The sequence below is a fragment of the Electrophorus electricus genome, chromosome 7 (genome assembly GCF_041902795.1).
Source record: "Electrophorus electricus isolate QZ-2024a chromosome 7, ASM4190279v1, whole genome shotgun sequence".
NCBI lineage: Eukaryota > Metazoa > Chordata > Actinopteri > Gymnotiformes > Gymnotidae > Electrophorus > Electrophorus electricus.
In genome coordinates this window covers 12,671,772-12,698,651 of record NC_137503.1, presented here as the reverse complement: position 1 = coordinate 12,698,651, position 26,880 = coordinate 12,671,772, and the positions used below count along the sequence as shown (strand labels likewise).

At 42.2% G+C, this 26,880-nt stretch overlaps 1 protein-coding gene across 9 annotated transcripts in view; it reads left to right on the top strand.

Moving 5' to 3' along the window:
* Positions 1-401: 401 nt before the first annotated feature.
* The window catches only part of ralgapb (Ral GTPase activating protein non-catalytic subunit beta), a 29,077-nt gene continuing 2,598 nt past the window's right edge, over positions 402-26,880 (top strand). Inside the window, exons 1-30 of one of the 9 annotated variants that reach the window (XM_081717721.1) lie at positions 402-555; positions 3,404-3,611; positions 7,519-7,721; positions 9,079-9,245; positions 9,548-9,734; positions 9,989-10,120; positions 10,356-10,534; positions 10,957-11,007; positions 11,582-11,629; positions 12,004-12,051; positions 13,143-13,288; positions 13,495-13,702; positions 16,970-17,171; positions 17,661-17,828; positions 18,064-18,178; positions 18,298-18,445; positions 18,625-18,689; positions 18,944-19,082; positions 19,615-19,736; positions 21,025-21,207; positions 21,401-21,552; positions 21,770-21,957; positions 22,168-22,271; positions 23,100-23,252; positions 24,051-24,260; positions 24,662-24,820; positions 25,066-25,225; positions 25,454-25,576; positions 25,742-25,878; positions 26,202-26,304. In XM_081717721.1, the coding sequence (XP_081573847.1) occupies positions 3,435-3,611; positions 7,519-7,721; positions 9,079-9,245; positions 9,548-9,734; positions 9,989-10,120; positions 10,356-10,534; positions 10,957-11,007; positions 11,582-11,629; positions 12,004-12,051; positions 13,143-13,288; positions 13,495-13,702; positions 16,970-17,171; positions 17,661-17,828; positions 18,064-18,178; positions 18,298-18,445; positions 18,625-18,689; positions 18,944-19,082; positions 19,615-19,736; positions 21,025-21,207; positions 21,401-21,552; positions 21,770-21,957; positions 22,168-22,271; positions 23,100-23,252; positions 24,051-24,260; positions 24,662-24,820; positions 25,066-25,225; positions 25,454-25,576; positions 25,742-25,878; positions 26,202-26,304 (4,177 nt within the window). In that variant the 5' untranslated portion in view covers positions 402-555; positions 3,404-3,434. Of the gene's footprint in view, positions 556-3,403; positions 3,612-7,518; positions 7,722-9,078; positions 9,246-9,547; positions 9,735-9,988; positions 10,121-10,355; positions 10,535-10,956; positions 11,008-11,581; positions 11,630-12,003; positions 12,052-13,142; positions 13,289-13,494; positions 13,703-16,969; positions 17,172-17,660; positions 17,829-18,063; positions 18,179-18,297; positions 18,446-18,624; positions 18,690-18,943; positions 19,083-19,602; positions 19,737-21,024; positions 21,208-21,400; positions 21,553-21,769; positions 21,958-22,167; positions 22,272-23,096; positions 23,253-24,050; positions 24,261-24,661; positions 24,821-25,065; positions 25,226-25,453; positions 25,577-25,741; positions 25,879-26,201; positions 26,305-26,880 lie in introns of all 9 variants that reach the window. The other 8 variants (XM_081717720.1, XM_081717719.1, XM_081717718.1 and 5 more) reach the window with 8 other exon arrangements.

Sequence of the window (26,880 nt, the reverse complement as noted above, 5' to 3'; positions counted from 1 at the left end):
GAAAAAGGCAGCCGCTACACAGTGAGCGTTTTTAAACAGTCCAATTAGAACATGTCTATAAAAAAGGCATTTTAATTTAAGGCGTGCCTTGGTTTGCATTTTCTTTCTTTCTCTTCACTGGTAAACATTCATTTTAGATATTTTACACAGTTTCATGTTTTCTTCCAACAGGTGGCACTGTTATAAAGCGCATCGTATGTCAAACGCAAAATTAGCAATATTAAGAAACAACTCATAACCATTGCGGTTTTAACCAGCTGCCTTTAAGCAAGTATTAAACGGGAACAACCTGTATTAAACGGGGATGAGAAAAATCTGTGTGATAATTAATTTCTCCAGGTTGTATGTTTCACGCATCTCCGTGCGCCATCTTGCGCCCCCTTGAGGTGGTCTTCGCCTGCGTCCGTGCTCAGCGCTGCAGCCAAACCCCACCACTGGATGACGGTGGAGCGGAGGATCTAATCTAGCTAGTGACAAAGATGCTGCAAAGATTCTCCCGTTTGTCTAACCAAAACTCTTAAAAAACAAGAATATTTGATATGACATCTAAATCAGGTAATTATATTTAATTACTGTAATTAGTCTTTAATTTGCTAGCAGGGTGTGCGTTTTTCCTGCCAGATTATCCCGCATTGCGGCCTACAAAAACACAACAAACGAGATGGCTAGGTTAGCTAACTAGCTAACGTAGTGTGTTAGCTAATACTGAGCTAGCTAACATTGGAGAATCGGAGAATCGAGTTCACCTTGTCATGAAGTTACTCGTATTTTGTTATTTTTAGCAGTGAATCTTGTGTGACATTCTACAGACAACTACAAAATTCACACTGTACGTTGATTTAAAACTGTACGCCAAGCTGGTCAGGTGCGATACATGAGCTGTCAAATGACTCTGATCAGTCTCATAAGGATAAGCACTGTGCTACCTAGCCGTCGAGCTGTATAGCTAGCTGACCTAACGCTGCTAGTCCGACTTTTTAATATAACACATTAGCTAGCTAATTAGCTAGTTGTAATGCTAGATAGAAATATATTTGGGTCACTTGTAGGCAAGTTTAGATCGCTGAGTTTTATTTTGAGGATTTAATCCTGAAGTCCTGATCATTGCTGTCTAATTGCATTATAGTTGTTAGCTATCTAGCTTGCTAGTTGAGGCTACTGTTTGTTTAGCTATAGCTAGTTAGTTAGCTAGCTAGATGAATTTCAGAAACCACGCTTGAGTCGTTAGTTAGCCAGCTGTCTTGACATGAGTTCTCGGTTAGAAATAGCTAACAAGTCCATCTGCAAGTAGAGCTGTTGATTTCGTAGAAAATGCGTGGTTTGTCAGTGGCATTAAGATTTGGGTGTTCAGTGTCAGTGGCTTAAGACACTATGCAGGTGGGGAATTGTCATCATTAGCTAGCTTCCTTTCTAGCTAAAGCATCACAGTTCTATTCGATTTGCTTGCTAGCTAGCTAGTTAGCTCCATCTAATAGCTCAGGAGCTAAGGAGATGTTTGGCTGGCTGTTGCTACGGAAGTTCTACCGCCTCAGTAATGTTTAAGCAAGTAAGACAGTTTGATTAGTCAAGTACCATGCAAAATACAACTATTTTATAAAGAGAGCTCTATTTTATAACTAGGACTCAGACAGCAAGTATACACGATGCGTTATTCTGAAAGAGTACAGAAGGTAAAGCAAGAGACAATGCTGGCAATTGTGTGTGTGTGTGCGCAAGAGAAGGAGGTCGGTGAGTCTTTGTTTAGTCTGATGAATTGTGTTTAAACATTGTGATGACGAAGAGGCTGAGGTCACAGTTAAGCATGGTGACAATGGTTTGGGAAAGTCCATTCAGAACTGTCACGGGTTTAACATTATTGTTCTACTTAACACACATCAATTTAGGATGAGCTTGGGCTGCACGTAACCTGGTTAATGTCAAAATGTCAGTTTATCTTTTTTGATGAATACATCCTCCATTATATACATGGGTCTGATCTTGACAGAAGTTAGTGTTAGCAAGTTTAGTTAACAATCTTTTTTGGATGCATTTTAATTGTGTTGAGTGGGTTCAAGTGTATTACGTCTGAGGAATTGTGGGTTTGATTGGAGGAAATATGTTATAAATATGTTTGCCAATTACAGTGCAATTTTGTTACAGTGTCATTAAAATACAATCTAGTAAGCTGATTTAGCAGTCAATGTGGAGTTGCAGGCTAGTTCTGGGCCATAATGAATAGCAGGTGTAAATATTCCAAAAGTTCTAGCTTCTAGTTTATTCAGTACATTTTCCTTGCTTTGACCCTAGTAAAATCATTATTGCCATATTTAACCACAAAATGATGAAAGAAAATGAAAAACAAAACAAAACAAAAAAAAAACAAGCAAACAAAAAACCCTCAGCAAGTTAACAGTATAATCGATAGATGTATAATGGATCAATAGAATCATAGGATTTCATTGTCTGCCGTTAAAATTATCGGCAGCATTGATGAGATGAATTCAGATTCTCATTTTGTTAATGCTGCTAACAATAGTTAAAATGGTTTGCTAGCTCACAGAAAAGCTATTCTTGTTTGGTGTAGTGGACAAAAAGGCACTTATTTTTCTGGTTGTTGTAGCTATTTGTTGGTTTTTGTTAGCTCTTCAGCTCTAGTTGACTGGTGGGGCAAGATAGCATGCTGTGGTCACATGCTTTTTACATGATGCACTAGTTCATCTGAGTTGTCACTGAATTCTGTCTGATGAAATTACGTATCTGGACACCCTAACTATTCTTTGTACCACTTGCATAAAATGAAAGTATGCCATTTCACGTGCAGCCGTTGTCACACATACATTGATCATTTTCACGCTTTTGATCACATTGAATCCAGTCTGACATTTAGAAGCACAATTGCAAGTTTCAGTCAGACTCACTGAATACTCTACTGTTCATTTGTAGCTGTTCCTCCTACTAAATAGAAATGATTTTGTGGCACTTGAAATTGTGGCACCAAATTGCTATGAAGATTATGTAGTGTTGTGACAGGAAATCCTTACTGGCATAAATAATTCTTCAGTTCAAACGTAAACAGCAGAGATTGTTCAGGTGAACAGCAGAGAAGGAACATTTATTTCTCCCCTACAAGTGAACAGAGCAAACTGACTGCAGCCTACATCATTTGGAAGGCTGTGTTGTAAAATGAGCAAAACTTATAATTGTGGATAATCTGAGTGAATATAGTTGATCAAACTGGCAGTTGCAATGTGATATGAGCACAAAACCCTGTTAATTGATCAGTAATGGTTAACTGTGATTTCTAGTTAGAAACTGCTCTATTGCAGCTACCCCTATCTAGAATCTCCATCTAACAATTTTTTTTTTTTTAACTCTCATGAGGTGCCCTCCTCCATGTCTTGTGGTTTTCTTTTTGTATCTTCAGCACTCAGCTGGATCCAGTAGAAGCCTCAGCCATGTACTCTGAGTGGCGGTCTTTGCACCTGGTGGTCCAGAGTGATCAGGGTCACTTGAGCGTCCTGCACTCCTACCCGTCCACTGTGGGCCGTGATGTGGCCAATGCAGTGGTTCGCCCCCTAGGGGCCAGCCTTGGTGCTCCTGTCTCTGAGTGTCTCCTCAAGACTGATAAAGAGGTAAGGAGGTTCTTAACATGTGTTCAAAAAGAAGAACAAGAAAATATGCAGGCATAATTGGAAATTGTGAAGTCAGAGATATTGACCGAAGTATTGTTTGTCTATGTGCATGCGTGTGCGCACGCACTCCATTAGGAAAGTGCATAGCCTACTTTATTAGGAACATCATACTAATGCTGGGTAGAACTATTTGCTCCCAGAACATTAATTCTTTATGATATAGGTTCCATAAAGCATTGGAAACATTAGTTTGAGGTTGTGGTCCATTTTGATGTGATTGCATCACATAATTGTTGAATGTTTGTTTGCTTACCATAGTGCTAGTCTTCCATCTCACCATATTCAGATTTAGTGACTGCTAATGCCACAGAAATGCACTCAACTCATTGTCATGATCATGGAACCAGGTTGAGAAGTTCTGCTTTGTGACATTAACTTCCAGCATTACACTGGAAGTTTGCATAAATATTATGGGAAAATTGTGGCCATAAAGGGATGCACATTGTCGACAAACGTATTTGGATAGACTGTGGCTGATACTCAGTTGGTATTTGGCTTAATGCATGCAAAGAAAACTGGCTTAATGTGTGCCACACCATTACGCCACAACAATCAGCTTAAGCTATTGCCACAAGGAAGGTTGTGTACATGGATTCATACTGGTTATGCCTGATTCTGACACTGACCTCTGCGTATTGCAGTATACAGACACTCTCATCTAGAGTGACATAAATATATTTATTAACATATAACCCTGGTGGAGATAACACCTTGCTCTACCTGATCTACCAGAAGAGCCAAAGGAGCAATATTTTCACCTGAAGAACTGATGCTTTCTGGATGTATTCTTGCTGAGACTTCTGAGTGTAAAACTGCAGGATAATAGCAGTTCAGAAATATTCAGAGAACCCTTAGCTACAGCAACCATGCTATGATAAACAACACTCAGATCCCATTTTCTTATCTTTGAGGTGAACATTAACTGAAGTTGTTGAACTGTATATGAGTGATATTTTAAACATATAACTCTATGATCAGTATTTATCCTGCTTTCATACCATCAGGAAACATCATCTTCACATCATATGACAACACTGGGGTTTTTGAACCCCCCCCCCCCCCCCCCAAAAAAAAAAAACTTTGCTAATCAAAATACATTTTGTGCATTTTAGCCAAAACAAATTTATCCTAAAAATGCAAAAATATGAGATTTGCCAGCAAAACCAGAGGATTATTTAGCTAAGGATTAGCCCAGAATTACTGTATGTAAAATTTCTCCAACATGGTCTCTGTGGGACAAAATTATCCCTTCATTGAATTCTCTGTGTAAATGTTTTTTTAATTATATATTGTACAGATTATATAACCCCTCTCATTTAAATTAAAGTGTACACTGTATTGAATTGATGCAGCTGAGTTGACCCCTGCAGATCCATGCATTATGAAACAAACAAACAAAAATAATATAAATTATGTATCATTATCATAGTTATACCAAGAGCAACTGACAAGGTCCCTCAGTGCTTCCTGTTTCTGTGAGGGTTGGAAAGTTAAATAGTTTGACCAAACTTTGCCTTGGATCGCAGGAGCAGTCCTGTAATGACATGAAAATCCAGTTACTGTTCTGTTGACAGTTTAAAAGCAAAGAGAAATGAAAGGGGGGAATAAATATTAACATTATTGGTATACAATTGAAATATGTGTTTACTACTACTTAAATGAAAATCGGCAGGATTAAGGGTTTTTTTTTTTTTTTTCGATACCAACAACCATTAAAACACACTGAATATTACACGTAGGTTGGTTTCTGTTGTTGAAAGTGACATTTTAGCAAGTAAAACAAATCTGGAAAAAGTAAAACAAATCTGGAAAGTGAGAATGCATATTTAAGTATGTTAATAGTGAAATTCAGTTGGTCAGTTTTATATTTTTTCCATAGTTTCAACCTTTATTGTAGATACTACTGCTAATATAGTTTTTGTCATTGTTATTATTTCATTGCTTCTCCTTTCTGTTGTGCTTAACCTTGTAGCTTTTCTTCCTTTCTGAATGTGTGTACATTAGCCCTGACTTAACCTTCGCTTTCCTTCTTACTTTTAACTTTTAAACATTTGAGTCAAAAGAATAAAACGGTAAACAAACAGGGTTACGTTTGTAGCAAGAGAAGGGCATGCTGTTGTGTAGTCACCATCACTATAAGGCAGGGCCTTTCTACATCTTGTTGAGGTAATTTTCTCTGCTGTCACAATGTCCGGGGCCATGTGCCGCATTTGCATAATTTGCCTTGGAAATATTTTTGGGTTGCACAGGAATTTCTGTCTTGTTGTTCCTGTGGTGTGTTAACAAGACATGTTCGTGTTAATGTGAGAGCATGGAACTCTCTATGTCTGCTAGTTTTGTTGTTGTTTGTCTGGGTCTTTGTTAGTCCTTCTACTGTGTGTGTGTGTGTGTGTGTGTGTGTGTGTTCCACTTCATATTGTTCAGCACAGACTTTGCCTCTGAGTTACACTGGAGCTGTGGTTCCTGTGGACTTCTGTTCAGCCTGATAACAGTAGGAGGATATCCTGTGAATTCCCTCCTGCCTCACTTTCTGGATCTTTTTTTTTTCTTTTTTTCACTTGACTCTGCTCGCCGCCAAGCTGCCACACAGGCCCACATGCCCACTAAGAACAGATCATGCTGTTTGGATTAGTATGCAGCAATGCAAGTCTATGCCAAGGAATGTACTTCTGAGCGTGTGCTTTGTAGTCACTGGCTTTAGGACAGGCATTTGAAGGTTCTATTCTTTTGCTGTGTCAAGCAATTAAAAACAGTGGCCGAGATATTTGAAAGATTTTCTGTTGTGAACCATGAATAAATGACTTGATAACTAGATTCTTTTGTAACTAGTTAGGTAGCTATGTGTGTTAGCTAGTGTGTTTTCATTCTTTCTTAGGTAAAGAGAAAGTCCAAAGAGAACAGACACCCTTCCTTAAGGAGTTTTCCTTACCCTGAATTCCATTATTTTAGGTTTATATAGACTTTAAATAGGCCACCAGATTAGCGTGTTTCATAAGTAAAATTATCTGAATACCTTTAAAGATTTGTATTCATAATGCAAATAGCACAGCCTTGTTTTTAAGAAGTCTTTAACACTTTGAGTTGCACTAACGCCCAACAGTCTTGGTGGGTCGCCTGCATCCTCCTCCTGTCAGTAGTCCCAGCACGGTGGCCGTTCGTAGTCAGGAAATTGACTATGAGCATTCATTTTGTACGATGGGCCCATTTTATTGCCACATGCAGCTGGAGGAGATTTACTTTGATCAGTTCCAATTTAATTTGGTTCTAAGAAAAATATCCTGATCGGCATTGTGTTTTGGATAAAGAGATTGTTGAAATCCTGTCATTTTGGCTCTCTTTACATCTCATTCCATCAAGAAGTGATAGTGCTATGTTATACATAAGTGGCAAATCTTACTTATTATGCTTCATAAATGTCTAGATGGTTAATTGAGATTTTGTTTATATTAGATTTTTTTTTATATTGTGTTTGTGACCAGACCAAAGCTTCCTGCTAAGTGTCAAGCTGCAGACTTGTTCACTGTAGTTCAGAGCATTGGTACGCTTCACTAAGCAGAGTACCTCTTGTAGCCAGCTGTTGTCATACTGCTTCATTTAAAGGCTTTGCAGCAAAATGGGACTGTAATGTTGTTATTAGTTGTGCCTATATGACAGCATGAAGATTGCACTGTTTGTAAACAGAAAGCAACTACGCCATCTTTTGATAAACACTGGTTGTAAGCTTGACCAGAAGCTGTCAGGTCCTTTTGAGCAACAGCGTTTCTCTAATCTTTTGAATGAATGTTAGCAATTAACAGTTTAATGTGTAATTTGCGTACATCTTTGTTTCCTCCGTTGTCGACCTTAGGTGAAGTGGACTATGGAGGTGCTGTGTTACGGTCTGACTCTTCCTCTGGATGGAGATACGGTAAAGCTGTGTGTGGATGTCTATACAGACTGGATTATGGCACTGGTATCATCCCGAGACTCCATACCCCAGCCCATCATTAAGGAGCCTAACCTTTATGTGCAAACTATCCTCAGACACCTTCACAACCTCTTCCTACCGAGGTGAGAGTGAGAGAATGATAAAAGATCTCACTTTTAATCTTGGCAGGGACCGAATATTATCTGCAGTGAACCTATTACAGGTTGCTGACAGAAGCCTATAAAGAAATGAATGGGATTTAAGATAAAGACTTAGGAGGATGCATAAAGGCTATACAGTTAAGATATATAATTAAGATTCTTCACTTTTTGAATACCCTTCAGTAAATCTAGAGAATGAAAAATTAAGTTCTAAAGCTTTTTATTTGTGCAGAAGTGGTCAAATATTAAAAAAAGCTCATTTTTAACTATACCTGCACCAGAAAGTGTTAAATGGTCTGATCGCAGTTGTTAAGCTAGTGAGAATTGTCATCATGCTTGTGTACATGTATAGAAATTCATACATTTCTTTAAAACCTGAACACTTCAGACATTCACTGGTGTTTCCCAAGTTTCACAACTCTCAAAAACACATAGTATTGTTACATAATTAACCATAATATTAAGCTTGTTGCAATTCAAAAGTATATGTATGAGGAATCAGCGTATTGCATTAATGATCACAGTGATGGAATCGGTGACAGATGTGCTCCACAGTGAGGTGTTCTCTGCAGGATCTCTCTGCCTTGTAGTCTTTACTAAAAGAGTTGGAATTTGGCTCAGGTTACAGAATGTGGATGTTGTAATAAGGATGTAATGACAGAGGAACTCAAATAGGTGTAGAGTTAAGACCAGCCTGCATACCTTATGGTTGGTCTGATTAGTTTATACCTAAACTAAACCATGCAGAGGAGAATTTTCATTTCTTATGATATTGTGATAATGTTGGCACAACATATTTCTTTGCATTTCTCAATCTGTATTTTGGATAACGGAAGATATTCCAGCCTTGATATTTGCAGTGGTCTGACAGAAAAGGTAGATTTCAGCTTTATAGTGAATAAATTATTAGTAATTTCAATAGAAAATTCCAGTGTACTTACTTTTGGTTAAATACTCCTGCAAAGTTATTTTAATGTCTTAGTATTATGACAGTACTTCCTGTTGAATTTGTTCAATTTTGAGTTTGGCTGCTGTTATAGTACAAGATGCATATATTTATGAAACATTAATAAAATGCATTGCTGTACAATTTGATCATAATTCAAAATACATTGAAGGAGAAAACAAACAAACAAACAAAAAAAATTCTAAAATGTAATTGTTTGACTTTGACATAGTTGATTTAACATACAGCCTTGGACTTAATTCATGAGAATCACTGTCTTTGTGAACATGTGTAATACACGTGTGTAAAGCTCTTCCCTACTCTAGGCTAATATAAACCGCGGTGTCTGCCTCTGATCCTAAATCCCCTCCACCCCTGCCGTTTTTCTCTCAGACCTGAGCACTTCAGCCCCATGCACTTCAGGCTGTGTCAGCAGGTGTTGTCTGCTGTGCAGAAACTGGCCCGTGACTCCTCCTCCATGGCCAGAGAGACTTGGGAAGTGCTGCTTCTCTTCCTGCTCCGCATCAATGACACGCTGCTCGCCCCGCCTACTGTGGGAGGTCAGTAGCCATGGTAATGTGGTGTTGCTCCGCCCACCATGTTTGGGCCTAAAGCGTTTTCTTTCCCCCCAAACCGCCCTGCACAGTGTCTGCTCCGCTATGTTTTGACAGTCAGACGTCCTTGGGCACCCAGCGCTTATTTTGGTCCGAAAGGAACGGTTGTAGATTTTAGATAACTTGGGGGGGGGAGTTCTAGATACAGATAAAGCACCATAAAGCATGTTGTAGACATAGATAATTGTAAAGAATGCTATGTACTATTTTAAACCTCGTGAAAAACCTGCTATTTTGGTCCTCTCTAGGTGGGATAGCTGAGAAGCTAGCCGAGAAGCTAATCAGCGTGCTGTTTGAGGTCTGGTTTTTGGCCTGCACACGTTGCTTTCCCACCCCGCCATACTGGAAGACGGCCAGGGAGATGCTGGCCAACTGGAGACACCACCCTCCAGTGGTGGAGCAGTGGAGCAAAGTTATCGCCGCTCTTACCTCCAGGTGCATTTGTGTGCTCCGCTCCCTCTGGATTCAAATAGTACTACTGTAGTCGAATATCACAACACTTGCACTTGCATAGCTAGACTTTTCCTGGCTACCAGCTCACCTAACAGTACATTATTATATTTCTAATATTTTACACATTGCACTGAGTGATGAGATATTGCTATTTAGCCTCTGACTAAATAACGTGTGTTTTGTGTGTGTGTGTGAACGGATATTTATTGTAAACCGTGCGCTTGTTTTCGCTTCAGGCTGCTGCGGTTCACGTATGGGCCATCCTTCCCTCCTTTCAAAGTGCCAGAAGAAGATGCCAGTCTCATACCCGCAGAGATGGACAGCGACTGTGTGGCACAGACCTGGTATCGCTTCCTGCACATGCTCAGGTAGGCCGCCATGCCTCATGTTTCCAGCTGTTCGTTTAACACCTGCTTTTATGCAGATTCCCCAGCACAGCTTGAGCCTAATTAGTTTGGTCAGTGGCACTGGGCATGGTTCCTAACCCTCATTCTTTCATAACCATCACCCTCTCTCGGTTTAGAGACCGAGTGTGTGACCGTGCTCCGGCTTTGCCTGAGCGTGGCTCATGGCTGGGTTCTGTGTTTTGCCACCCTCTCTCAGTAACCCCGTAGACCTGAGTAACCCTGTGATCGTGAGCTCGACTCCCAAGTTCCAGGAGCAGCTGCTGGGGGTGAGCAGCGTACCTCAGGAGGTCATCCAGCACCCATGCCTCAAACAGCTGCCCCAGATCTTCTTCAGGGCCATGAGGGGCATCAGCTGCCTGGTGGACGCGTTTCTAGGTACGGCCGGCTAAGCTTGTGTTTGCGCACAGTCCCTTTTCCTGCTGTGTTTCTGACCTGCACCACAACTAAATCATTGAGATTTTTCATTTTATGTCATTAAAAAAAGCAGATAGAGGATTTGGTTATATGAGGCATGTCATTAAGTTTTTTTTCCCCCCCATTTTTTTCCCCTTTAGCAGAGGGTATTTGTTATATTTCTTTGGGCAATTCATGTAAGGGCTGTTATGGAGTCACACCCAGAAAGCCACAAGTATTACACTGACTGTGTTTAAATCGCTGGCTAGAGCATTCTGAGTGCTCTGTTATAAAACCTTATACAGATCACTGTTGTTTGTTTATGGGGCATGTATGTTTATGTAACAATGTTGACCTGCATAGCTATGATCTGTACCACAGTATGATTTTGTTTCCTCCTCTAGGTGTGGCAGTTTTTAAGAAAAACAAGAGTCACGAAACTCTGCCCTCTCATGGTACTCAGAAAAAGTGCACCTTTTCATCTGTCCTATGATCCAAATCTGGCCAGTTGGGGTTCAGTAATATGTCCCTCTTATTCTGCAGATGAAATATTTGACATCAATCACTCAAAAGTCATTGCTTGATTTTTTTATTTATTTTTTTTGCTAGCAGTAGCTGGTCTTACTAACCTCTGAGCAAGTAGCCAGTAACAGCACCGCTTCACATGGGACACTGTGTGGCTGCATTCATACCAGAGTCACTTATTCTGTTCCCAGACATGGCCCTGTGCTTAGCGTGCGGTTCTAAAGCTTGCTGCACAGCCTGTTATCAGATGGCATGCACATTCCAGGTGGCTAACATCATGGATGTTCGAAACTGCTTTTCGCCTCCTCTTTTTTTTTTTTTTTTTTTTTTTTTTTTTTTTTTGTGTGTGCTTTCTGCTCTTTGCACTCACAAGCGTATTTGCTCTGCTTTTGTGACTAATCGGTAATGTCATTACAAATGGCTAAGGACTTGGTCTGTCCCCAGTCTTGTGTGGGGTGGTGTTAAGCTTGCATCAGTGGAACTGTTGTTTTTCTTCTTTCTCAGGAACGACAGTGTCTAGGAGATATATTCGAGAGAGACTTCCCTCTCTAGGTATTACTAAGCCTGATCGACCTAATCAAATAGTGCCTGGTTAGCCACGTCAGACCTGATTTTATATTTTTTTGAGTGTAGTGTGTCGTTTGGGATGTATTATATGTTCTTCCTCTGAGGTAATTCTGGTGCACCAGTCAGATCATCTAACTTTGCATCACTGTAGTCTCAGAGGTCATAGTGAAGCACATCATTAGAAACATCCCAGAAACAACAACTGAAAAAATTACGTTTAGAAGAATCTGGGGACTAAAAATAAACTGGTTTCCAATCTCTGATCTGTAGTTTTGACATCTCTGCATCAGATGTTTCTGAGGATGATCTCTGTGTGACACGTTTTGATATTTTTGCATTTTAACCCTGTTTGTCCCTAGGTGTTGCTGTATCTAGGAGCAATTTTCGAGACAGGCTACCAACTTATGGTATTTTTTTTGAGCACGCTCCTGAACAATCATATGAGAGCGTTTGCTTATCTAGGTTTGTGCTTGGGTTGGAGTATGATTGGGTGGTTAAAAGTGGTGCATGCACAAGTGTGTTTAAAAAAACAAAACAAAAAAACAAACGGATCACGGATGTGTTACGAAACATATGACTTGTTATATGGAAAACATCTGATCTCTTGGGCAATAAAGGGTTGACACGAGTGGATGCACGGTTCTTTTTAAGGAAGACCTTTTTATGGTTAGATGATGGAACATCTTTGGCATCCAGGGGAAACAAAATCAATCTACAATGCAGAAATGTCTTTGGAGGGAAAGAACGCACTCCAGCGTTACACCAATGTGTTCTTGTTGAAAGTGTGTGGGCAGCTTTCTGTTTTATTTACGCTTCGGTCATTTGCTTTTCTTGACCATCCTTTTCGGATTTCTTCCGGTGCCTAAAGTTTGAATAATGCATAATCAATATCAGATTGCTTTACTCACCCAATCAGTACTTACCATTGACCATCAACGATATTACTTATTAGAAACACACAAAATGTGTTTTGTATGTAATTGTTTTATGTACTACCTGGCTTTTAAACAGGTAAAAAAGTGTGACATGCCAAATGGATTGATTTCCTTTTTTAAAAATTTGAATCAGTTGAGATCAAAAAGCAAATGTTGAGTCACATGTAAATGATGCACATCTTACACCTTCATTGCAGTGGTTGTATTTTTAAAAACAAATAGATTTTTTTTTTTAGTTCTCATCAGATGGCAGACATTTGCCATGCTCATATGATGCGTACGTTTGAAGGTTACACGCGTTGGGGATTTGGACAGGTGCTGCCTGTGTCCAGGCCTGATCAGAAATAGCCAGTGTGGTGAATGGTTTATCTCCTTGTGAATAGTGCTGACACATTGTGGCTGGAGCCATAATGTGAAGATTCTAGATCTTGTTTTGGCCTTGATTTGGATTTTTTCTTCTTCTTCTCTCTGTGTGTGTGTGTGTGTGTGTGTGTGTGTGTGTGTGTGTGTGTGTGTGTGTGTGTGTGTCCGTCCCTCTATCTCCCAACTTTTTAATTGCCCAGGTATATCCAGACCTCGGTCAGACAGTGCCCCACCCACTCCAGTTAATAGACTTAGCATGCCACCACCCCCAACAACCACCAACACCACGCCCCCTCGCAGACACAGACCCACAGCAGTTACCAAGACTGCCAGTAAAGCAACAACGGTATGACCTAACAAGAAAAGTATGGATCTGTTTTAACAGTTTATCAAAACCCTAACCCAGCATGTTTGAGCAATAGTGAAGTGTAAAATCCTCAGGCAATATGAAAGAGTGCATTTATAGTGATTTCTGTACTTTGTTGTAGGAAAGCAGGTCTGTGTGTGCGAGTGTGTTGTTGTTATATTTGTGTGTTTGTTTTTACTTTCCAGACTGGGCAGTCTAAAGTTTCGCATCAGCCTTCCTCCACCTCTCCCCTCTCCAGTCCAAACCAGACAAGCTCAGAGCCACGACCCCTGCCTGCTCCCACCAGGCCAAAGGTCAACAGTGTGCTAAACCTGTTTGGCCAGTGGCTGTTTGATGCCGCACTTGTCCATTGCAAACTCCACTCTGGCCTCAGCAGGGAAAGCAGTATGACTGGTAAGAAGTTTACTGGTATGGGCCTCCGAATCCATGTAATTACTTCTTGCAGACATTTGGTTTTGTTTCTTTTTTCCATTTATCTCATTTCTTTTCCTGTTACCGTTTTATTTCCATTCTCCTTTTTCTTATTACAAAAATAGGCTATTCCTACCTGCAAGATTGCATCTTCTCAAATGTAATATGAGGGTACCGCTAATCTTGTGAAGCAATGATGGCATTCAACAGCTCACAGTACCCTCTGATAATTCTGCAGTAATATGCTGTAATTTCTCTATGTACAAACAATTAGCTCTTAGAACACCAAATCTCTCTATCCATAAGTAACCAGGAAGGGATTCCTTAAATCGTCGTATATGGGCAAAAGTCAGGTATTGGGGAAATTTTTTTTATGGACTAGTATTTATTCAGTGGGGTACTGCTCTAGACATTTACTTAGATTCTCATTTGCCATCAGACCTTTTATGTTTATTTAAAGGCAAATGTAAAATCATTTTGAGATTAATGAAGAGGTAAACATCTAAATCAGTAGTAAAAGTTAAATGTAGTACTCCATGAAAAGCCATTTTTTGATCATTGTTTAATGCTGCTTTCAAATGCTGGACACCTGTCACAGGGACAAACCTAAATGGTAAAGTGATACCGTTTTTATCAAAGCAGCATAAAGTTAATCCTAACATAATTTTTGCATAAAGTATCTGTAAAGCAGGTCGAGCAAAATCAATGCCGTGGTACAGTCGATCCTCCAATACAAGTTCATTTTCTAAATTTTGTTTCATTTTTTACTGGACAGCATTGCTTAAAAGTAATGGAATTTATTGATATAGAGAAGCATTGTGTTAAATAGATGCCCAAATCTTCATATCTTCAGATGCGTCAAACTTTATCTTCAAATCATATAATACAGACTTTCTAGTGACATTTAGGGCCCAGTAAGGACACTGTTATCTATAAAACTGAGCACAGTTGCACTGCATATCTGAAAGCTTTGATGTTATGGGGTAACGTCTATCTTAGACACCTAGAACTACTTTTTTTGGTATCTCTCAATTGCTTGTGGGTGGCTTCCAATTTAAGCTGGAATTGTATAGTAAGTTTAAAGTAATAGAGATGATCATTTTAAACTTGAAATTGCTACTTACATTTATGGAAAATTATTGTTCTTAGCATAATGTCTTTTCAAACAAGTTTGAAGTTTTGGGCATGCATTTATCCTTATGCTCCTTGGTGTTGGCACGCTTCCATTACTTGCAATGCTAGTTAAAAAAAAAAAAGAAAGAAAAAAAAAAGCTGAAAGACAAAACATTTAGAGAATGCACTAGAATCTGCTGTGTAGAAAAGTAGGACAAATGTGTATGTAAATGTGATTGTTCCTTTAAGTTTCATTCATTTATTCAGGATTTTTTGAAGGTACTTTCTCTTATCAATCTCCATTCAACATCAGTCTCCATTTTATTTACGTTTTCATTTGTATGCCGTTAATAGTATAATAATAATAATAATAATAATATTACTACTGGTGGTGATGGTGATTAATAGTAGTAGTTTTGCCAAAGATTGCAGATCATATCTAACCTTGCCTTGAGATGTTCTTATTAATCAAGGTGTATTAAGGAACGGCATGATGATGCATAGTAATTCGGATAGTAATAAGGAATGGCAAATGAATTTAACTTATTAATCAAGGAAATTTAACCGATTCCTTAAATATATGTGAAGCCATCTTCGTTAAAGCAGTATTGTGATGAGTCTGGGATGAGGTTGGATTGTGGGACGTGTTAGGTAGGCTAATTGTCCGTCTTATGTTTGCTTTTTTTTCCTGTTCCATTTCTCTTCATGCATGGTGAATATTTGAAGCTCAGTGTCTTGTTATAGCCACTCTCTTTGATTCCCTCCTAGCTGTAAAACAATCTTTAAGTATATAAAGTCATAAAACAACAGACCATTGACATTCTTCATAGTTTCTGGATCTCTGCTACTGCTGTTATTTGATTTGTTTCCATTTTATCTCTATCTTGCAGCAACTTTTTTCCAAATTCTTCTTTCTTATAAATCTTGTAAGTAGGAACACAAGCTTTACCAGTTGCAATTATTTGTTTAATTTTCGTTTAATTCCTTTTTTGCTTTGACACTGTCACTTTTTGTTGTCGCAGTATTGTTTTCTTGGGGCAAGATATCTGGCCATACACTGCTTGGTTCTGGTATTAGGGGTCCGGGGAGTATATTGACTGCTGCCCAAATGTCATTGGCTCAAATGCAACAAATATTCTTAAATCCTCATTGAAACAGTTGTCGGTAAAGTCACCAGCAAAGGGCTGAGAATGTTTGCTGCAATTGATTTTTTTTTGGATGCAACTTAACATGCCATCATGCGACCAGTTCCTTCCCATATCATCCACCTAAAGGACCTCTACTAACCGATCTTCTCCAAAGAAACACAACAACCAACGTTGTCCTCAGTTTCGCCTGGTGTTTTGATTATGTAGCTTTTTTTGGTTATCATTTGGTTGTTTTTATTTGTACTTATGATTTATTTGTTATATTGATTTGTTTTAAGTTTTGTATGAATATTTCTGCATGTTGTGGATGTGTGTTCAGTATGTTTCAGCCACATTGTGCCTTCTAATGTGTTATTTAGTGATGCTGACCCACAGTAGTTTGCACTTTTTCAACATTTGTCTTACAAACCTCTTGTTAAAGTACTGTGTTTGCTAACAGGGAGGCCGACCAGGAGAGCTAATCTTTTTCTTGGTTTTTTTCCCCCTTCTCCCCTGACTGATTGTTTGCTTGATCAAGAACCGTTATTGTTCAAGGATTTTGTGTACTCTTTCACTTTTATTTTAAGATTACATAGGTTTAATTAAAGCACGCTGATTTCATTAAAGTGCTAGTAAACTAGCTCTTGATGTCGTCTTCAAGTACAGTCTTATTAAAAGTTAATGTCTTCGAGTACGTCTTTTGAAAAATCATGTTGATCCTGTAACTCTAACCAAAAGCCAATTGTATAATAAAAAAAAAAACAGCTACATTAATGATCGTGCTTTTATTGGTAAAATAAATTATTTAAATAATACATTTTAAAGTGCATTAAAATTTGACTATTTTAGTTTAAACAGGATCTCCAAAGACATTTTTGGTCTGTGGATCTCTTTGTCTGTAATCCCTGTTAAGATCCTTTTAGTAGCCATGCGATGCAGTCACTTAGATTTTGCGTCTCTTCCTGTCCTTCTCTGTCTCCCCTTTTCTCTGTCTTTTTCTCCCTCTCAGCCCTTGCAACTCAGGCTGGAGTTGAACTGAGGAGGAAAGGCTCTCAGATGTCTACTGACACTATGGTGTCAAACCCCATGTTTGACGCCAACGAGTTTCCTGACAATTACGAGTCTGGTCGAGCAGAGGCTTGTGGAACACTGTGTAGAATCTTCTGCAGCAAGAAAACCGGGGAGGAAATTCTACCGGTTTACTTGTCCAGGTACAGTAATCAAGGGCTTTACTGAAAGAAACTGGTCTACAGCTAGGTTATAGATATAGCTCACTATTTTTGCATTTAACAGTTTTTTTTTTTTGTTTTTTTGTTTTTTTGTTTTTTCTTTTTATATTCATGCCAGGCCATGCTGTTAAACTAGGCCACACTTAAAACCTGGCAAGTTTAGTAAAGCTTGTATAGTAATTAATTTTTCTATTTTTTTTCAAAATTTTGTGTTATGCTGTGATTGCTAGAATGGAGATCAGGTGTTCATTCGGTTGTTTTTCTTTCTCTTATGATGAATGTATGTGGGTGCTAATAGAGTCTGATCAGCCTCCGCTGACTATATAATCACATTCAAGAGGCAAACTAATACCATACTGAAAAGTTTTCAAATTAAGTTTTCTTTCTGAACTGTGGAGATGTCTGCTCTATTTTTGTTGTTTGTTGTTTTTGTGCCACCCACCCCATGCCACCTGTTCTTCAACCTGTCAGGTTCTACATGGTCCTAATCCAGGGCCTCCAGATCTCCGACTACATCTGCAGGCCAGTTCTGGCCAGCATTATCCTCAACTCCTCAGCCCTGTTCTGCTCTGATCTGAAAGGGATCAACGTCGTGGTTCCGTACTTTATATCTGCACTGGAAATTATTCTTCCTGATCGGTAAGGAGCTGTCTTGAGATATCTCCTACATCCATAGAACATTTTGGATCGCTCTTATTTTTCATACTTTGGAACCATGTCTTTAGCACCCACTAGGGCTCAGGCCAGACTTCAGTTGCTTTTTCCAAATATTTTTTTGGAATGTGTCGACCCTCGGAGAGGTTGTTGTTTATTTACTCTAGAAACGCGCAGCTGTGAAGGTAGTTCTGAACTATGCTTCTCCCTCTTCTTACAGTGAATTGACCAAATTTAAGTCGTATGTAAACCCCACTGAATTAAGAAGAGCTTCTATCAACATACTGCTGTCTATGCTGCCTCTCCCACACCATTTTGGCACCATCAAATCTGAGGTGAATCCTGTGACTTGGTTTAACTGCTGCTGCAACCTCTTCCACTCGTACGAACATGCCGACCAAAAAATGGCAAGCAACTAAGTTGTTGTCTAATCTCATTCGTGTCCCGGATTCAGGTTCTCCTGGAGGGTAAATTTAGCAATGATGACAACTCTCTTCATGACAAAGCAGTGACCTTCCTCTCACTGAAGCTGCGACTGGTGAATATTTTGATTGGCGCTCTGCAAACCGAAACGGACCCGGTCAATACCCAGATGATACTAGGTATGATTGATTGTTTCGTCAATATTTATGTTTACTGAGTTTGGCTTCAGTGTATTTGGCAGCACCATATATTTTGCAGTTATTAGAACACATTTTGCCCCTCTCTAATCTGTCTGACACGTCTCCCCTGTCACAGTTGAAATAAGAAGGTTTATTGTACATATGCGTTCTATTCCCAGCGGCAATGCTGAATATAGTACAGGATTCTGCTCTCCTGGAGTCTATAGGCGCCCAAGCCGAGGTGGTAAGCTGATTTGCGAATTATTTCTCCATGGAAGAGAGTGAGTCAGAGTCTGTTAGTGTTTACTGTCATCATCTTACACTGCAACATGATATTTTTAACACCGCCCTTGCCAATGAAATGTTTGCATACTGTAATTTTATGGACACGGTGGCCTTGTACACAGACGTCAGGATGGCTGATTGGCTGAACCCAGTGAGGTGTATGTTTGGAACAGGGTGCTTTATAACTGAAGCGCTGCTGCTCACCATGTGTAGGGAAGCGTGGATGGAGGGCATCCTCTGGCTAAGAGCCACAGTCGCAATAACAGCGGTATTAGCAATGCCAGCGCCGGCAGCTCCGAGGCCACCACCCCCGACAGTGAGAGACCCGCCCAGGCCCTGCTGCGTGACTACGGTAAACCTACAGAGCCACTCGCCACTTGCGCAGCTGGTGTTGTGCGTTGCATTTCCCTCTGCTAAGCGTCTGCGATGTGAATATTGCAAACGTTAAGCATGCTTTGCTATGGCATGATGGCTTTTTAACTTTTGCATCTTGACAACAGATTATTTGTTGGTGATTGTTTGGATGTCTGTTTTTAGAAACTACAAAGCATGTGTTTTAGCCCAAGAGCCAACATTTATATAGAACTGATGCAGATCTGCGCAAAACTGTATGCACTTTCTGTTGTGTTCTTAGAAGCATGAATGCTTCCTGTCAATGCAGTCAATGGAGTTTTGTGAAATTCAGTGTAATCATGGGCGTGTTTAGCCGGTCCCGCGTCCCCGGCCGTGGATGGGCATGAGTGCGAGCGTGCGTGCACGCGCTGGCCGCTGTGTGGCTCCTGGCCGCGCGTCCGTGCTAGGCTTCGGCGTGCCCGTGTGCGCGTGTGTGCGACTAACCTGCGCTCCGCGCCGTGCTGTGTGTCATATCCCAGCTCTCCACACAGACACAGCGGCCGGCCTGCTGATTCGTAGCATCCACCTGGTCACCCAGCGGCTCAACTCGCAGTGGAGGCCCGACATGAGCATCTCGCTGGCCGCCCTCGAGCTCCTTGCTGGCCTGGCCAAGGTACGTGCTGCCCGCTGCCCAGCAGAAAGTAATCAGTCCTGAAATTTGTATCAGTTTATAATCATGCCCGTGAACACACAGAAATTAAATGTGGAGAAGAAAGTCAAGTAAGTAAACTTTGATTTAGAAAGCACACCTGAAGAACAGTAGACCAAAGCATTGTACATAGTCAGTAGTCAAGCATAGCTGACAAAAACCTACATATATGACATCATACTTGGATATTACATACCTAATGTTCAACGTTAGGCTGTTTCACATCCCGGGAGCAGCGTCTGCATGTCAGGGGTGACTCAAGTCAGAGGTATAGGAAGGGGCTTGCATATTAAAAGCATTAAAAACCAATGAAAGAACATCCTGCCGTTACAGGATGTAATTCAAGAGAGACTAAAGCTGAGCTGATGCGATGCATCTTCTTGGTGTTCCTGAGCTGTGTACCGCCTGCATGCTGTACTAACTGTAAACAGACTAAGAAAAACTTTAGACCTAACAAACAACAAACTGCAGTAATCCGTGAGATTCATGCATGAATAAAAACACCTGACTTTAGTAATTGAGTCGATTAAAAGTCATTCTTGACTGTAATATGTGATTTAACATAACCACACGTTGCTGTCAGTAGGTAAAACCTGGTAGTACTACAAGGGTTTCCGATAAACAATTTGAATTTAATTAGAAAAAAGTATTATCCATCCAGGTTTTTATATCCTCGAGGCTCTCACCGAGGCGCTTCAGTGAGCACTGATCATTAGGCTTCGGAGCGAAGTAGAGCCGGATGTCCTCGGCGTAACAGTGGAAAGAGATATTGCAGCAATAAATCGAGCGCTTTGCTCTTACACAAGAGAGGTGATGGTGTTAAGAGCAGAGGTGAGTTGACTGCTCAGCCTTGAGACACGGCACGTAGGGCCTGTCACGTACATACCGTTGGATGGAATTCTAAACGGTGGCAGCCAGAGGCGTGAAGGAGCTGGTAGCAGACCGCCACACAGGAGAACCTGAGCGAGCCGTCTGGAGTGTAAGCGTGCCAAAGCTCAGTCAGATCAGGAGGAGGAAGGGTTTGAGAAGTAGGTTCAATCGCTGTACTTGATTAGCTGTGGAATGTGGGATATTTTTAATTGAGACTTCTATAGGGACTATGGGATGGGATGTGACGTGACTGGGCGTTGGCAGGTGCTTTGCGATCTGTAGCGGGTTTCACGGGTCGCCGTACGCGGCGGCATGGAAGCATGAGGAACGAGATGTGGTGACCCTGATCGGTCCGATCGTTGTGGTTTTGGCCTCTTGTCAGGTGAAGGCGATTGTGGAATCTTCGGACCGTAAGCGGGCTGTCAGCTCGGTGTGCAGTTACATCGTGTACCAGTGCAGCCGGCCAGCCCCTCTGCACTCCCGAGACCTGCACTCCATGATCGTAGCCGCCTTCCAGTGCCTGTGCGTGTGGCTCACGGAGCACCCCGACATGCTGAACGAGAAGGTACGGACCACTGAGGCGTGATTTATTTAGAAAGCACCCACCTGTGGCGGCAGCATGGGAAGAGGAGTCCGCGTTGGTGCTCATCCCAGTCCTCCGTGTGCCGTGTGTGATGCTGTGAGATGTTCTTGCATGTGGGAAATATGGGACGCAGGTGTTGAGTGTCGTGTGCTTTTGTGTGGGGGGGGGGGTGCAGGACTGCCTCATAGAGGTGTTGGAGATTGTCGAGCTGGGTATATCGGGCAGCAAATCAAAGACGGGTGAACAGGAAGTGAGGTATAAAGGTGACAAAGAGCATAACCCTGCCTCCATGAGGGTCAAAGATGCTGCAGAAGCCACGCTGTCATGGTGAGTTCGATACCCCTCTAATGTGATAAAGCTGTGAAGATTAAACACGTTACCCATTATACTTTCAACCCCCATATCCATTCCAATAAAAATAATATGTGGGGATCCATATGCCTGAGTATTAATGAACTGATTATTAATCTAGGGGATTAGTGTAGTTTGAATGCATTCTTAGTTGGCCGTGTTGTCTATTCCTGGCCCGGGTCTGCCGCTGCAGTATAATGCAGGTGCTGGGGGCGTTCCCATCACCAAGTGGCCCCGCCTCCACCTGCAGTCTGCTGAACGAGGACACCCTGATTAAATACTCCAGACTCACATCCACCTCTCACAGTAACTTCAGATACTACGTCCTTGACAACTCTGTCATCCTGGCCATGCTGGAGCAGCCCCTGGGTAACGAGCAGAGTGAGTGAAGCCTGTCACACTTCCTAGGATTGGCTTTATGTTGCTGGAATGTGTGTGACTTGAGTGTTTAAAATAAAGTGACCTTGTTGGGCTAAAATAATGAAATGGCATATATGCAGTCGGTAACGAAGATGGCTTCCTAAAGAGGACATGCTCCCTGTTGTTTGTTTGTTTGTTTGTTTGTTTGTGTGTGTGTATGTGTGTTGGCAGACCCATCTCCATCCATTACCGTGCTGATCCGTGGCATGTGTGCTCGCCATGCCTGGACCATGCAGCTCTTCCACCAGCCTCGAGGAGCCCGAGCGAATCAGAAGGTAAGATGCCCTTCACTCCCCACCACCAACCAATCCCAGCATGGGAGTTGCATCAAAAACCATTCAGCATGCCATGGGCCCACAAGGTCCTGCCAAACAAACAATTCATTCATTTGCTCATGTATTGTCTAATAATACTTTAAATCGTAGAACAATGTTTCATATTTCCATAGGCTGTACTAAAAGCGGAAATGGACCAAATCTATGTTTTGGTTTTCATATGTGACATTGTTTTTCTAAGCAGAGGCCACTTTAATATATGGTGCACCCATTTCACAGACCGTAGCCCAGCTGGTGCCATGCTCTTCGTCAGCCTCTACTCCACGTTTATGACCAGATCTGACCATATTGGGCGGTGCACCATTATCAACTGTTGACACCTTAGTAGTGGAGTGGCACTGGTAGGAGGGCATCTGACACAGCAGTGCTGCTAGAGTGTTAATGCTGCTGCTGGGTTGAAAGCTGCCTGCCAAATACACCCAGATGACCACAGGCCAGGAAGAACTGAAGGATAGCTCACCCAGACTGTGTATGGCTGTGGGACGGGCTGTCGCCCCCAACCGTCCGATCAGGTGGTTGGTCATCCGGGCCCTGTTTCTTACCCTCTCCCCTCAGTCATGAATGTCCGCCAAGCTGTCCAGCCACCTCTGCTGCACATTGTCCCTCGTCCATCCGCGACCTGTCCCACCCACGCGCGCGCGCTGTCCAGTATCGTTGCGGAGACGTGGGCATGCCTGTTGGCACGCTGATGGCAGATGTGCAGCGCTAAGGATTGCTGGGGCGTGCAACGCGAACACGACCGCGCTGAACGTCTCCCTCCTACAGCAGGTCTTTGTTCCTGAGAAACGGCCGGCTCCCAAGAACGATGTCGGGATCCGGTTTAACGTCAAGCACAGGCCGTTCCCGGAGGAGGTGGACAAGATTCCATTTGTGAAAGCTGACCTAAGCATTCCAGACCTCCACGATATAGTAGATAAAGAGGTAAGAAAGGACATCACCCGCACTCAAACTGCAGCTCTGTGCCGTTCGATTATGCTCTATGTAAAGGTTTGTCATCGTTGATTAGGGTTAGAATGGGGCAGGGTCTCCCTTTGACTGACGGGAGTCCTGCATGCTGCGTCCTGCAGCCTCAAAGCGTTCGACGCTGTCGTGAGCTTGACCCCGCACGTGTGGGGACATGGGTCAGCGTCCGCCCGTTTACCTTCCCTCGGATACAAATTGTTCGCACTGCGTGTTACATTCTCTTTGCCGTATGGCCATCTCTGCCGGGGCGCCGCGCCAGCTAGATGTTCTACTGGTTGTTGGCACCCTATGCAATTACTTGTTTTGCCATTATCGTGATGCTATTGAAGACTAGAAGCTGTTCCTTTTTAATTGAAATAGAAGGGGGAACAGAGTTCAATTAAGCACAGTACATTTGAATTATTATGGGGTAATAAGTAAGAGGTTTTTGGCACAAGCCTGGCTGCGTGTTTCAGTATATGATGTTACTAAGAATTGTCATCACAACTATTTGGGTCTTATTCCAGTGGGGCTGTGTGTGTGTGTGTATGTGTGAGAGAGAGAGAAAGTGAGAGAGACAGAGAGATAACACTCAGCACATACTTTCTTAGAAACTCAGCAGAAAGCACCGTTATGAACCCATTTAAGCACATGGTGCAGAAAGACGGAGAATGTTAGAGGCTGTATTCACTGCCTCATAAACCACTTATCAGCAATGGAGTATGAAGTCATTCAGGAGAGCTTGTGCATAGCTAAACCTGTGTGTGTGTGTGTCAGCTGGAGCTGCAGCACGACAAGCTGCGTGGTGTGATGGTGAAGCAGATCGAGTACGAGACAGCCCTGGAGCACTACTCGGAGGAGCTGTGGAGGAACAAGCCCTTCCCTGACCCGCTCACTGACTGCAAGCCCCCTCCCCCCGCGCACGAGTTTCAAACTGCACGCCTCTTCCTCTCACACTTCGGCTTCCTGTCGCTAGAGGCCCTCAAGGTAACAGAAAGCTCCAAACTTCATCTCCCTCCCTGCTGGGTTCATTTTTGATATTTTTTTTATTAGCAGCATCTTTAATGCTGTATGTCCCTGTTTATATCTTTCTTGCAGTTTGTTTAGACACTACACTACACTCTCATGTCTATTTGGCCCTTTGTTTCACATACATCTATTTTTAACCTTTCCAGTGTTTTGTCCGTCACCTTAGCTCTATGTCTCTGAACGTTTGTTCAGACCAACTGAGTTGCCGGGTGCTGTAATAGAAACGCGGTACAGCTATGGGCCCATTCAAACCAGAAGAGGTCGTAGAGGTGGTTTGCAAGGCCAAGATGTTCACTGTGTGTGCACGTGTGTGTGTGTGTGTGTGTGTGTGTGTGTGTGTGTGGTGTGGCATCTCTTAGGAGCCAGGTAATAGCCGTTTGCCTCCTCACCTCATCGCTCTGGACTCGACTGTGCCAGGTTTCTATGATGACATCGGCTACCTAGACTTGTTGCCATGCCGACCCTGTGATACAGTTTTCATCTTCTACATGAGGGCTGGGCAGAAGAGCAGCCAAGAGGTAGCAGCACAGGCAGTGCCTGTCGCACACTACGACCAGATATAGGCACGTGTGTGTGTGTGTGTGTGTGTGTGTGTGTGTGTGAGAGAGAGAGAGAGAAGGAGAGAGAACATGTATTTAGCACTTTGCGGGGACCAAATTAACCCATGATAAAGCTAGATTGCTTAAGGTTAGGGCTACGTTTGGGTATAGCCAGCTCGATTAAAATACCCCACAAAGGCAGTAATACAAAACTTTGTGCATAGATCTTGAGGAACGTGGAGTCTGCGGTGAATGTACAGCCACACTTTCTGGAGCTGCTGTTGTCTCTGGGCTGGCCAGTGGATGTAGGCCAGCACCCGGGCTGGACCGGGAGCGTCTACACCAGCTGGACTATCAACACCTCCAATGGCACTCACACACCAGGTACACACGCGCTCGAGTTCCACATCACATCGTGCAGTGCAGTCAAATGTGCAACTTTCCCTGGAGGCCAGCTATCCTTTTCTGACCACCAGGCGGTTCCAGTTGAAACGACACTGGGTTTAAGCAAAGCCGGCCTGAATCCGGTCAAATCCCTACTCCCATTTTCACTTCACACATGTCCAGATGAGAACGTTGCTTTTCCCTTTTTTTGTCTTGCTGCCCTGATAGATGAGTGTGCAGCTGTGGCAGACACGGGAGGGGGCATGTTTAACGGAGAGAGGAAGGTTCTGTACTACGCCGACGCGCTCACCGAGATCGCCTTTGTGGTGCCGTCGCTCAGCGACTTGTCTGGTGAGCGCCTGCACTTCACTGCTCTTCAGATCGCTTCCGCTTTATTCTTCTACTTATCGCTTACTAGAACTCGAGAGAAGGCTGGGATGCAAACTGTTCGACCATTGTATCTCATGAAAGTTGGTGTCTGTGTCTGTGTGTGTGTGTGTGTGTGTGTGTGTGTAGCGGAGTCATCTGAGAACAGTTTCCCCACAGTGTACTCTGATTCCCAGATGGAGCTGCTGCCCAGCCTACTGAAACAGCCCAACCTCACACTGGAGCTCTTCCCCAACCACTCAGACAACATGGGGCCCTCTCAGCGGGTAAACACACACACACACACACACACTCTCACTCTCACACCACTGGACATCCAGTTAAATGGACGTAGAATTTGGCAGCATGTCCTGCAGTGTAACAGAGAGGCTGCTGATAACTTTTCCTGTAGCACAGATCTTTGTGTGGTGAGAAGATTCTCACTTTACAAGTGTGCCCTTGATCTGTGCAATAACAAAGAAATAAAAACTGCGTGTTTACAATTTCGGCAAGACTACAAGTGCCCGAGGCTCCTCCCGGTCTCCGATGAGCAGCCCCCCTGCTGCTTTGCCCTGCTTGTGTTGTGTAATGGCTGTTCTCTTCATGACAGTCTCCCACAGCGAAGAGTAAGAAGATGGCAGGCAGGAGTGTACCTCCACTCGGCCCCGAGACTAAAGTGCTGGTGGTCTGGGTGGAGCGATACGATGACATTGGTAAAAACATTTTATGCAATTTTGTGTGTGTGTGGGTGGGTGTGTGGGGGTGGGGAGTGACAGAGCAAAGCCAGCGCTCTGAACTTATTTGATGTTCAAGAAAGATATTCATAAGTATGTATAGAATGTCTGCTGGGCACTGATATGAGACATTTGCACTAACTTTGACACTTTTTATTGATATATATTGTAATAAGTAAGAGACAGTTTAATGTAGGAGTGCACACAGCCATGCTGTAAAATTAACATACTGCTATACATATCGATAGGAGATTTAATGAGAACAATCGTCATCTTCACAGGTGTCTCACTGAAATGAATGATATTAATCCTGTCAACATGGCAGTGAAGGCTAAACTAAACACTTCTGCATTCACTTGCATCCTGCAGATTATAGTTGCAAATAAGAATTATGAGTTGCCTGCCATTCTTACAAGAAAAAACAAATCCTTTTAGTAATTATTATTAGTTATTGCTGTAATTAAACAGCATATACAGGACTAAATATTTTTAGTTTATGTAGTTTTTTTTGCATATTTAGCAAATTCCTACCTAGGGGAGTGATTGCTCAGCTAT